Raw genomic sequence first — 11,196 nt, 5'->3', positions numbered from 1 at the left:
TCCTCCCGAGGATGGCTTTTCTGAGCCTGCGGAAAGACCCTGGGGGAAATCCCACCCACCAGGATCGAATTGTTTCTCCTGCCATGGCATTAGTCATTGGGAAAGATGAGGGAACTAGCCCTGCCACCAGTAAAAGCCTGGACACATCTTGACAAACTCGGAGCAGGTCATCTCCTCTACTCTCAAGTCAGCAGGGAAAGGGACCGACAAGCTTTGCAGCCCAGTCCCACACATTCCCCACCAGCCCCAACCCCTCCTGAACTGGAGACTGCATGGGAGCTGGCACCAAGCATCGCCTCCCAGCATAGCTCCTCAGGGCTGGGGCTGAGACACAGAGGGAGGAACGGATGGAAAGGGAGGACAAGGGGGCTTTACTCTCCCCACTGCACTCCCCTGCTGCGGGACTGGAAACTCATGTTCCCAGTATGCTACCAAGGTGTCCCTCCAGCTCCCCAAAGGGGAAATGGAGGGGGGTGGAGAGAGACCCAGGCACTGAGAGCAGCCAGGGAGCACACATCCATCACCACAGCGGCAGCCATAAGTTGCAGGTCCACCATCCTCTTGCATCACGGGCAGTGGGGGCAAAATCACAGTTCTGACCCACTGCAGGTTTGGGGTGGGCACACTCATCAGCCAGGACGCAGCCCAGGGCCAAACATTAAGGACTAGCATCCTCCTGCTTGCCCTGGTTACAGGCAGAGGCAGGGAGAGCTCACCCTTTGCAAACAGAAGGGTCTCCTGTTGGGGAAGGGTGCTTTTGTGGGGTATTTGACTGTTGCTGGTTTGGCTCCGACTTGGTCGGTGTCGTCAGGCTGCAAAAGTATTTGCCCCACCGCACCCTCACCCAGAGCAGTGCCCAGCGAGGGCCCTCCACACCCCTCCGAAATGCAGAGCACCCAGCAGGGCTGTGCGCGGGGCTGGCCAGGAAGAAGGAGGTTTCTGAAGGCAGCTAACAGCACTTCAGGCTCTTCAGGCACAGGAAGAGAGCTGTGGCAGTTGACCAGCACTGTCCCAGCTGGCTCAGCAGGTGCTTCCACAGGGTCTTTTTGTTCAGTTTCAGATGCCCTTTCTGTCCTCTGGGAAGAACATTTTGCCCAAAGGAGTTGTGGGGACAAAGCCATTCATCACCCAACACCAGTGGGTCAGGTGAGAGCAGCGGACCAGCCCTTTGATGCTACAGACTTCAAGAAAAACGCAGCTAGCCTCAAAGCAGCGCCGAGATACAGCCCTGCCAGCTCCCCCTGCCCACCCACAGGCACGCTCAGAGCCTAATCCAACACCTACCCACCTAACTCCAGTGTCCCATCGCAGACATCGGTCCCAGAATCAGGTCTCAGGTTCCCTCTGGGGAATAACAAGTAACCTGGAGAGACTTTTGAGCATATGAAAGAGCTAAATGGGTTGGAAGGGGAGAAATATTTACACAATCAATGAAAGGAGCAAAAGCTCAGCTGCTTTGCACAGCACAGCTGGCTGGAGAGCAGTTACAGAGAAATCAGCCCCTCGGAGGTCTGTCAGAACTATGTACAAAAACTCAGATTTTTAAAAAGAACCCACTTTTTCATTACTCACTCTTGGTTTCTCCCAGTATTAAAAGCATCCAAGGCTGGAATCGCAGCCACATTGGCAAAGATCTCCACAGCCAGCCCTGCACGTTAGGCAAGCTGCAACAGGGAGAACAAAACAGGACCACAAGACTTGTAAGAAGAGGAGAACCTAGCCAGAACAGCTGCAGCCACGGGGAGAGAGCAGGTAACTAGCACACAGAAACCAGAACTGGGTTTGAACTAAACCAACAAGATTTGACCTTTACGTGTGTCCAGGTTCTTGGACTCAGTTTTGGAACGCTAACCTAAACATATTTCCGAGATTTCAGCAGGCTATACAAATATGTTTAAGTATGGCTTTCTGTTGTTCACTTTTAATGAAGACTGCAACACAGACCTTGCTTCCTTTACATTCAATACCAGTAAGATTCTACATAAAAGCTTTTAAGGGACTAAAATACTGATTGCAATAAATATCTGCATGGCCTCCTTGAGCTGATGGAGCGCGCCAGTGAAGAGTAGCAGAAAGGTCTCTGAGAGGCACCGTTGATTGCTTCTAAGTCTACACATATGTCCACATATCTCCATTAACTGTGCGTTGAAACATCTGAAGAGGAACTGCTGTTGCTGTTGGTGGTCTGGGCCCTCTTTATGTACAAGTTTAGTAGCTTCATCTGAAAGAAACAAACAAACATACATCAGGAGAAGATGCCAGGAAAAACAGGCGGACAAAAGTTGACTGCAAATCTTGAAATTCACTTTCTGCGGTGAACGCAGTTTTGAGCAAGCTGACACTGGGCCCTCTGGAGGAAGAGCAGAAGCAAAGCTGAGCGTATTTCAGAATGGACAGAGGCAGTAAGGTATGCCTATGCCTAGTCCCACTGCAGTTACAGACAGATTTAATGGGATTTAGAAAAAGCTCTTGCATTTGACTACAGCAGCCATCAGTTCACACACAGACCTCAGTCCTGCCGGCTGATCTCGGCAAGCAGGATTCCCACAGAGGTCAGCAGGGCTGCAGGCACACCAGCGACCTGAGAGCCGCGACCCCTCCTAGGAAACACCCTGAACTCTCCATGCTTTATAAAATGTTCATTTTCAATGCCATTTAAATACCTTCACTAATTTGGTACATCTAGTGAAACTGCAGCTGTTATGACTATACACTTCCTTTGCACGGGTTTGTTTTGCTTTTCTGCCTTACCACCTTCGCTCCAGATCCTGTAATGACTCATGCACACGTTCAACTTTAAACATGCAGGCAGTCTGCGTAAACCCAGAATTACTCACATGTTTATAGTTAGTTACGCAGAGGAGTACGGCCGTGGCACCTAGGATACTGGGATAATAAAGTCTGTACAATATTTAATAGGGGGATTTCCTAACTGCCCAAATATAATGAGGTTAACCTCAGCACCCATAGCTGTCTCTTTCCAGAGCAATTTGGAGGTAGAGTAATTTAAGGAGAAGGCAACTCAATTCAGAAATAAAATCCAAGCATCCTCAGTCTCAGGTTGCTTTGGTCTACACTCCACTTCCTACTCATGAAAGAAATGATTGCTTCAAAATAACAGAACGAAGCCCTCTGAACTAAGTAGCTATTCACACGCAGAGATCTATTTCAGAAAAAAATGTAGAATTCATCTTAAAATTTCAGAGAAATCTTGGGTATGATGACTTCGAACAAGACAAGAAATTAGGTGACTGCTTCCTGAGCAGCTGTGAAAAGCAACCAAACACCACCTGCCTCAACACAAAAAGCCAGCTCTTGGCTGAAGGAGAGCTAAAGTAGGACTTGGTTTCACTTGCAGCATCAGGTCAGAATTTGGAATTTTGCTGCTAACCTGACTCTAGCACACAAAACCCTTTGAAGGGTCGCTTGAGCTTGCTGGTGTCTCCAGACGAAAGGGACATATCTGCCATGCTAGTAAGGATGAAGCTTTTCTACCTGCATTTCTACCAGCCCCCATCACAACCTGCTGCTGAGAGGACCTGCTCTCCCACCCATCCCAGCCTTGTGTTCCCACCACTCTTTGCACTGTGCAGTGGCAGAGCAGCCCGAAAGCTAATGAATTTGCATTGCAGATCTGGTTTTTGGCCAGAGCAGCTAGCTGATCCAACTCACTGCACAGTCACCCCTGGATGCAACACCGAAGGGACAAAGTAAACACAGCTGTAGCGGGAAGGACCCGCTCAGTGGCAACTTGCCGTTACACAGGATCAAACGCATCATGACATTGATCCCTGAACCCCATCAAAACTTGTTTAGTGGGATTTCAAATGCTCACACTGCTGAGCAAGTGCTGTGCTGTTCTTGTGGTGTTTGGCAGGGTGAGATAGGATTTAAGAGAGTACGGGGAACTCAACCCAGAGCTACCGTGAAGCCACTGATCTTGCCGATAGCAGTGCAAGCCCTTCAGCTGGCTATTATGAAAACACCAGAGACGCATTACTTGTGTACCTTGCTTCCCGTAAGTTGTGCGAGATGAGGTTTCAGTTCTTCTCCAATTACTGAATAAATTGCTACTAGGCAAAATACGCTAGCTTTACGGACGCTGCTTTCCGTATTGTCATAACCCTGGGAAAGAAGAAGAAAGAAAAAAAAAAAAAGGTCAGAATTCAAACAGCACTCACTGACATCCTTCCAGAGCAATATACTAAAGAGCTGATGAACATTTTGCAAATGTGGCCCACCTAACAGGATCAATAGAAAGGCCCTGCTTAACGTAACAGTTTGCAACCTGAATACTCAAAGAGTGAGAGAATACAATCACCCAATACATCCTGTATCTTCATTATATAATATGATAGTAATAACTAATCATAAGTTATTAATATCTTGTTATTTATAGCATTAAGCAACAACACACAGTTTCCCAACATGAGCTTAGGACTCTATCAAATACACACACTTCTGTGTCCAGTTCAGATGATCACAAGTTATCCTGGATGGTTAGGACTTCTTGGAGTGGAGCACTCATGCTCCCAGCTTGGCTTCAGAAAAGTCTATCCTGACCCAAATCTAACTCAGAGGAAACCAGTTCTGCTCTTGAGAGCAAAGTTACAGATGGAGATGAATTTAACACTGTGTAAGACATCCACGATGACTAAGACACACGCTAGTCTGTTAGATAAACTGCCTCTATAACCTGGAGCTTTTTGATTACCTATCAGGTAGGAAATACCACAGAACAGAACACATTGAAAGACCCCTGTAGGTGTGCTGGATCTCTGGCTGCTGCAGGAAAGCTCAAGCTAGCCACCAGGTCACACAGCAGCTGGTGAGATCAGTCCTGTACTCGGGCAGTGATTCATCACTAAGCAGTCACCCCAAAAGGAACGAAGACACCACTTCAGCCTGTGGGACGCTGGCTCCTCCGGACACAGGGTGACCTCTGCCGGGAAAGCCGGGAGGAGGGATGTGGCACGGCTGGGGCTGCCAGGCTGCCCGCTAGCAGGGCTGATTTCTAACTGCAGGGCCAAAATACATTCTGAAGTGACAGTCTGCAATGACAAAGAGCACTGAACTAGAAAAGCAGGAGACCTAGGTGAGCTCAGAGAAACATCAAGCTTGAAGACCAAGGTGGAAAAAAGGCTGAGCCCAGGCCCATAGCAGAGGAACACCCCCGGAGACACAGCCCACTGCTGGGAGAACAGCTGGGACACAGGGCTCTGTGGGTCCCAACCCAAAGGCTCCTGGACTCATCAGATGCCTTTGCTTGACCCCAAGTTGCCCTATCAGCCTGGCATTTTGCTTATAGGTGCATCCCAAAATCGCTCTCATCGGGGCAGGCAAGTCCATGCAGTGTTGAGGCCTGAGGGGGCTGTGTCCCAGCGGGTGTTGGGGTGGGAGAGCCTGCCCCACATGTGCCAGCGGGATCATCACCCCACCTCTCCATCCGCCAACTTGCTCGCAAGGCAGCAGCTGCCTCCTGCATTTAATAACCCAGCTCAACAGTTAGAGCATTTGCTTGGGAGGTGACACGGGTTCAAAGTTCTCTTCAGCCTGAGGGTATTGAGATGCAGCACACGGGAGAGCACCCCACGGCCCAGCTCCATTCCCCCTGACACCCTAAAGGAGCCATGGGGGGATCAGGGCAAGCAGCACGACTCTCCCCAGCCAAACCTTGTTCTTGCATGGAGATCCCCAACTGTTCATGGGGATCCCACCCCAGGCTGCTGAACTGCACGCCTGTGCTCACGCAGCCACGTCCAACACTTCTCACCTCCTCAATGCTCTGCCAGTGCCCTTGGCAGGGAAAACACGCACATGGGTGATTCCCTCCGCACACAGTCCTTCAGCCAGAAGGATCTCAAAATACTTCTCAAACACAAGGAATAGATTGCTCTGATCACTATGAGTTTCTAAGGTGAGGAAATATCACTGGCAGCTCCAAGATGAAAAATGGCAAACTAGGCTCCGAAACAAGATCCATTTTAAGATATGGATGCGATTTAATAAAACAAGTATAACTGCATTTTTAAAGGCATATTGCTTTTCTGGTACACTGTCCAGATTGTTGTCGGCAAGAATTACGGCTAAAACCTTTTTATAACAAAAGTTTAAACCAATACAGAACTGCCCAATTCCCAGAGGTTGAGATTTAAGAAAAGAGCTGACACTACAAAGTTGGGACACACGCTGGGATGTGCAAGGGAAATTTCTGACTTTGTTCTTGTCCTTCAGCTTTTTAACCTCACAATGAGGAGGCTTCTTTATCCCAGTTCTCCACTGAAGTCTTACCCACAAACATGTCTCCCCTTTCACATTGATTTGTTACTGTCACAATCCCTCCCGTGTGAACACACACACATTCCCTCTCCTCCCTCACTGCTACCTCCCCTTATTTCCTTCTTGCTTGTAGCCTCATCCCAGCTGCTCGCACTGTCAGCTGCTTGTACAGGGGAACAGAAGACAACATCGCTACAGCCAGCGCTGAAAGCTAAATTCACAATGTAAGACCAAGCCTTAGCACTGGCAAAAACACAGCTCCCCACCCAGCCTGAGAGAATTTTGAAAGAGGGTGAATGAAGCCAGCGAGTAGTTCGGTCCTGATCTCAGAGAGGAAAGAGGGAAGGACTAGACTGCCTGCTGGGATTCAAATTCAAGTGCAAAGTACAACCAAAGTGCAGAACAGCTCAGCAGAATTAAAGGAGACTACAAGATGTATTGCTTGGGAGGTACTGAGACAGCATAAGATGTGGCTAACTCCTACTTTCAATAAATTTCTTATATGGCTGCTACTGGCTTATTTACGAGTCAGGCCAAGGCATCTAATTGTGGAACGTTAACATAGGAATATGAGTTTTCTTCTCCTTAATACATTAAAACATCAAAAGCTCAATTATAAAAAACTTAGAGGGATTAAAACTTTATTTTACCAAAATCTGGCCCCAGAGGGTCCACTGTTCTCTTAGGCCACAGACCTCACTAATTACTCCCTGGTGGTTTGTGCTCAAGAGCATTTGTGACATGGGATTCTGTACCTGTAACAACCCAGGAATGATATCGGGAAGGAGCTGGTGCAACGATTCCTTGGAAATCCTCTCGATGACTTTTGTCTGCATTTTGATGGCAGCTAAATTAATTGGATAGTCTGCAGTCTGAATGATGGGGCAAAGCACCTTGATGCATTGCTCAGGGTGGATGGAACTCGCCAGGGTGGAAGCAGCTTCTTCAGCAGCTCTGACGACCTGGAATGAAAGCAGAGCACAACCTTATGTTAATGAGGTCACACATCACAGCCAAAACCACCGGTGTGTACTAGGAATGACTGCCAGGAAATGCTTGAGGATGTTCATTATAGAGCCTCCTGTGGATCTGTTAAAGAGGCAACTGACTCTGAGAATTCACATCCTTCATATCTGTTCCAGCCAGTGGTAAGAAGTCCACCCTGCCTAACGTAAGTGTGTCAAAGTTGTGGCTAGTTTAAAAGAGTTATCTGTCACTGTAGGTAGGCATCCTCATCCTCGGAGAAGCAAGAGGACGACATCTGTCAGAAAACATAAACCCACCCGCTTAGACTTAATACAAAATCTTTCTCCTTAAACATTATAATGAATGACACTGTTGCACCTTTTAGTATGCATGTCACCTGCCGAGTGCTTCACTGCCCAAGCTGAGATACCCATCCTACACAGTCATGTCCTGCCACTTCCCAGCTAAACTATGCTGTAATCGAACCAGGCTACAGACAGAAACAGGCTTCAGGGTGTCCCTATCCTTGACGAGGCAGCTGTGCCCTCAGCACATCTAACCCATTAATGCAGCACTGGGATCACTATAAAACATGGGAGGAAGAACAAGTGGAAACAGTGGTAGCACCCACCCTTCCCTACTAGCCCACACTGTAAAGCAGTCACACAAGACAAGGGAGATCCCAAATTAAATTCCACTTTTAGCCTGAGGGAAGGCAAATCCACAACTTTCACCCTCTTCCCCAGTGGGTAGGACAGCTAGCTGAAAGAAGAAAGACCCGACTCTGGTCTCTTCTCCCTTGAGAGTTTATTCATTTTACATTCTGCAGTAATTGGACAAAAACCCAGGATGGCAAGGCAGGTTTTCTTTTTTTCAAGTGTCTTTGCTAATTGCCAGGCAACAAAATGAAGCTTCCCCTTGGTTGCACTCTTCCTGGCCACAAATCACATGCTTTTTGCTCCCCATGTTCTTGTTTCAGTACAAAAAATGAAAGATGCTTTTGCTCATCTTTTCTCACTCCCCTCTTCTCAGAGCTTACTTTTAACAGAGGGTAAATCCTTAGTGGACAGAGATGCCCCACTGGGCAACACCTCAACTCTAAGAAGAAAGAAGCATTCATAAATCCTCGTGCTTAGGATCTCCCAGCTAGCCCCAGGCAGTCCCTAACTCCAAGCCCAGGAGCATTAACACAGCCTTTCAAAACACCTCCTCTTTCCTGACTGTGTGGGAAGCTCAAATGCCTAGCACCAATTCTCAAACTCATCCTATGTTGAAGTACCTGAGGTTGCCTTAAGTCAATACTTTGCAACCAGCACTAGGAAACCCATCCCAGGCAACCCGCAAAAAAAAAAAAAAAAAAGGGAAATAAATCACAAAAAAAGGCAACTAAATCAAACCACAGGTCTGATTTTTCTAACATCACTGAGGCTGAAGCCATAGCTGCTGGATTCTCATTCCTCTCTTCCACACACTGTCATGGTATCAAAGTCAGGGATTTCTATTTGACTAAAGCAACCCACGGACAAATGTAGCTCTATCAAAGCCTCAAAAGAAGGCGAGCTTTCATTTTTTAAAAGTAACTACTGTGAATAATACATGAATTGGGAGTATTTGGAAGTTTAGCTCAGTCCTTACTAGGACAAGAATGCCTCCCTGACTGGACTACAAAACATCTTCCAGAAAGGTTTAATTGATTTTAAAATAGCAGCAATGAATAGTGAGCAGAAGAGATCATCTCCACCTACAAAGCCTGCTTCACCCACAGTCTTAGCATCACAGCCACACCACTATCCTTAACCTGCCACTCATACTGACAGCTACCTCCCTGGAAAAGGAATGGCCAGAAGATACTTGCACACTCAGGAAATAATAAAACTCATCCACTTGGCTCTTGGCATCCCCTAAAGCAAACCCACCAGTGACAGTGATCTCAGATACTTCACACAAGGTACAGGCAGGATGGTGAAGGAGCCTGGAGGCCTTAACTGCTTCTGTACCAATGCCCTGTTTACAGAAGAAAAGCTGTCAAACTGCTCTGTCTACTTCACGCCCTTCTTAGCATTTAATTACGACACTAAAACATATTCCAAAAAGAACTGTCAAACTGCTCTGTCTACTTCACGCCATTTAATTACGACACTAAAACGTATTCCAAAAAGAATGGCAATCCACAATGTGGTCAACATTCAAAAAATTTCATCCTGGAAGATCTGTGAATGAGTAACCAAGCAGAACAGAATGCTTGTTTTCCCACTTCCAGCAAGTTGTCCCTCTTCTAGCTATTTCTTTGATAATTTCTCTTCAATTTCAGACACGAGAAGCATGAAAGTTAATATTTTTCTACATAAGCTAGTACTAGCTTAGAAGGAAGCACTGTGTGATTTTGTTGGGAAAAGAGAGAAACACCTGAGTACTCAAGGGAAGCCTAATGTCCTAATCCATGCTTTGGTACCACAGCATTGAATTGCTGGAGTGGATGAAGTCAGGAGCTCCCAGGAGGTCTCCTTTAAAGGAATTCACTTCTTGGCACTATGTCTTTTGACGTTGGCTTTCCCAGTGCTGAAATACTGCTACCATCAAGCTTTCCACAAACAATGCAGAGGACTTACAGAGAGCCCAGATATCTTGTAATCAATTTAACAACGCTCACGAGCAAGTCACTTTAGCTAAAAACCCCCCACCAACTGTAACTATTTGGACACAGGCCATTTGGGATTTTGCTTTGCAACAATTCCAATTACTATTAGTAAATGTTTTCAGACACTCTCAGAAAGAAAAACCTGCATATATATATCACAACTCTCTAAAAAAAGTATTTGTTTTAACCTTAAATCTTGCTGGTATCCTACTCAATAAGAAAGCAACAGTACTTTAGTATGCACCTAAGGTCACACTCTGATCTCAAATATACTACTGTAAACTCCAAACAGTACTGGAGTAGGTAAAAATTTCAATGAGTAATGCTATCTGGGTTTCAGCTCCACATCCTGTTTGCACAGTTTACCATGCACATTAAGTCGCAGGTATGAGGCAACCGCATGAGACAAAACCTTTTTTTAAAAGCCTATTAACCAATTCCAAGCACAAGGGGTTAAAACACAGCTGTAATTTTTCACAAAACAAGTGAGGGTTCAAATAGCAACAAAAGTCATACGTATTTTGCACATCAGAAGGTTAGCAAGAAAAGCTGTAAAGGTACAGGATTTATTTATAGCCCTGCAAGTCCTCCTTTCAGCAAAGCTGCCGATGCCTAGCAAGGATCTGGCCACATTTACACAGCGGTTGGGTATTTCACATCACTTCTCCCTGAAGTGCCTTCCCTCTGAATACAGAAGGACGTGTTACACATGTCCAGTAGGCTTCCTGCCGATATTAGCTTGTAAATGTGACAACACCAGGGAGACATCCAAGTCTTCCGAGAGCACATCTGGCAGACGGCGTCTGCATCTAAGCCACACTTCAGCAAACCCCTTAAGCGTCTGTTTAACTTTAATAACATGCTGAAGTCTCACTGACGTCAATGGGATTCAAACATGTGCTTACATGCTTGCTTGAATCAGAGTCTCTGCAGGTAACTAGCTCCCAGCTCCCTTGGAAAGGGCTGGCAGGGGACAGGGTGTAGGAAGGGGTAGGGTGACACCAGCTGAGAGCCAGCCAAAAGGACATCCCCGCCGGCACAGAAAGCCAAATGTCACCATTCTGCAAAGCAATTACCAGCCCTGTCCAAAAGGTCTTTCCTTCTGGCTCTGGCAGAATACAACATTCAGCCACCCAGACTCTGCATCCCAGGAGGGAAAGCACATCTCTGGATACTTACACAGCACTTGGAGTCCTGCTCACCTGGCAGTGCCACAGAAATCAGCAGCATTCCCACATAGAGGGAAGTGCATTATCAAAAGATACAAACTGCCAGGTCATTTGGCAGCAAGAACATGCAATTATAGCAGAGTT

At 46.7% G+C, this 11,196-nt stretch overlaps 1 protein-coding gene across 1 annotated transcript in view; it reads right to left on the bottom strand.

Annotated features, from left to right (window-relative positions):
- Positions 1-1,875: 1,875 nt before the first annotated feature.
- CLASP1 (cytoplasmic linker associated protein 1) overlaps positions 1,876-11,196 on the bottom strand; it is a 169,679-nt gene continuing 160,358 nt past the window's right edge. The window contains exons 38-40 of the mRNA XM_009887324.1: positions 7,035-7,241; positions 4,009-4,125; positions 1,876-2,221 (exon numbers count right to left, since the gene is read on the bottom strand). Coding sequence (XP_009885626.1) covers positions 2,135-2,221; positions 4,009-4,125; positions 7,035-7,241 — 411 coding nt within the window. The 3' untranslated portion in view covers positions 1,876-2,134. The remainder of the gene's footprint in view (positions 2,222-4,008; positions 4,126-7,034; positions 7,242-11,196) is intronic.

The sequence above is a fragment of the Charadrius vociferus genome, unplaced genomic scaffold (genome assembly GCF_000708025.1).
Source record: "Charadrius vociferus isolate BGI_N301 unplaced genomic scaffold, ASM70802v2 scaffold385, whole genome shotgun sequence".
NCBI lineage: Eukaryota > Metazoa > Chordata > Aves > Charadriiformes > Charadriidae > Charadrius > Charadrius vociferus.
Note: the sequence above shows the minus strand (reverse complement) of the source record. Positions and strands in the feature narration are given on the sequence as shown.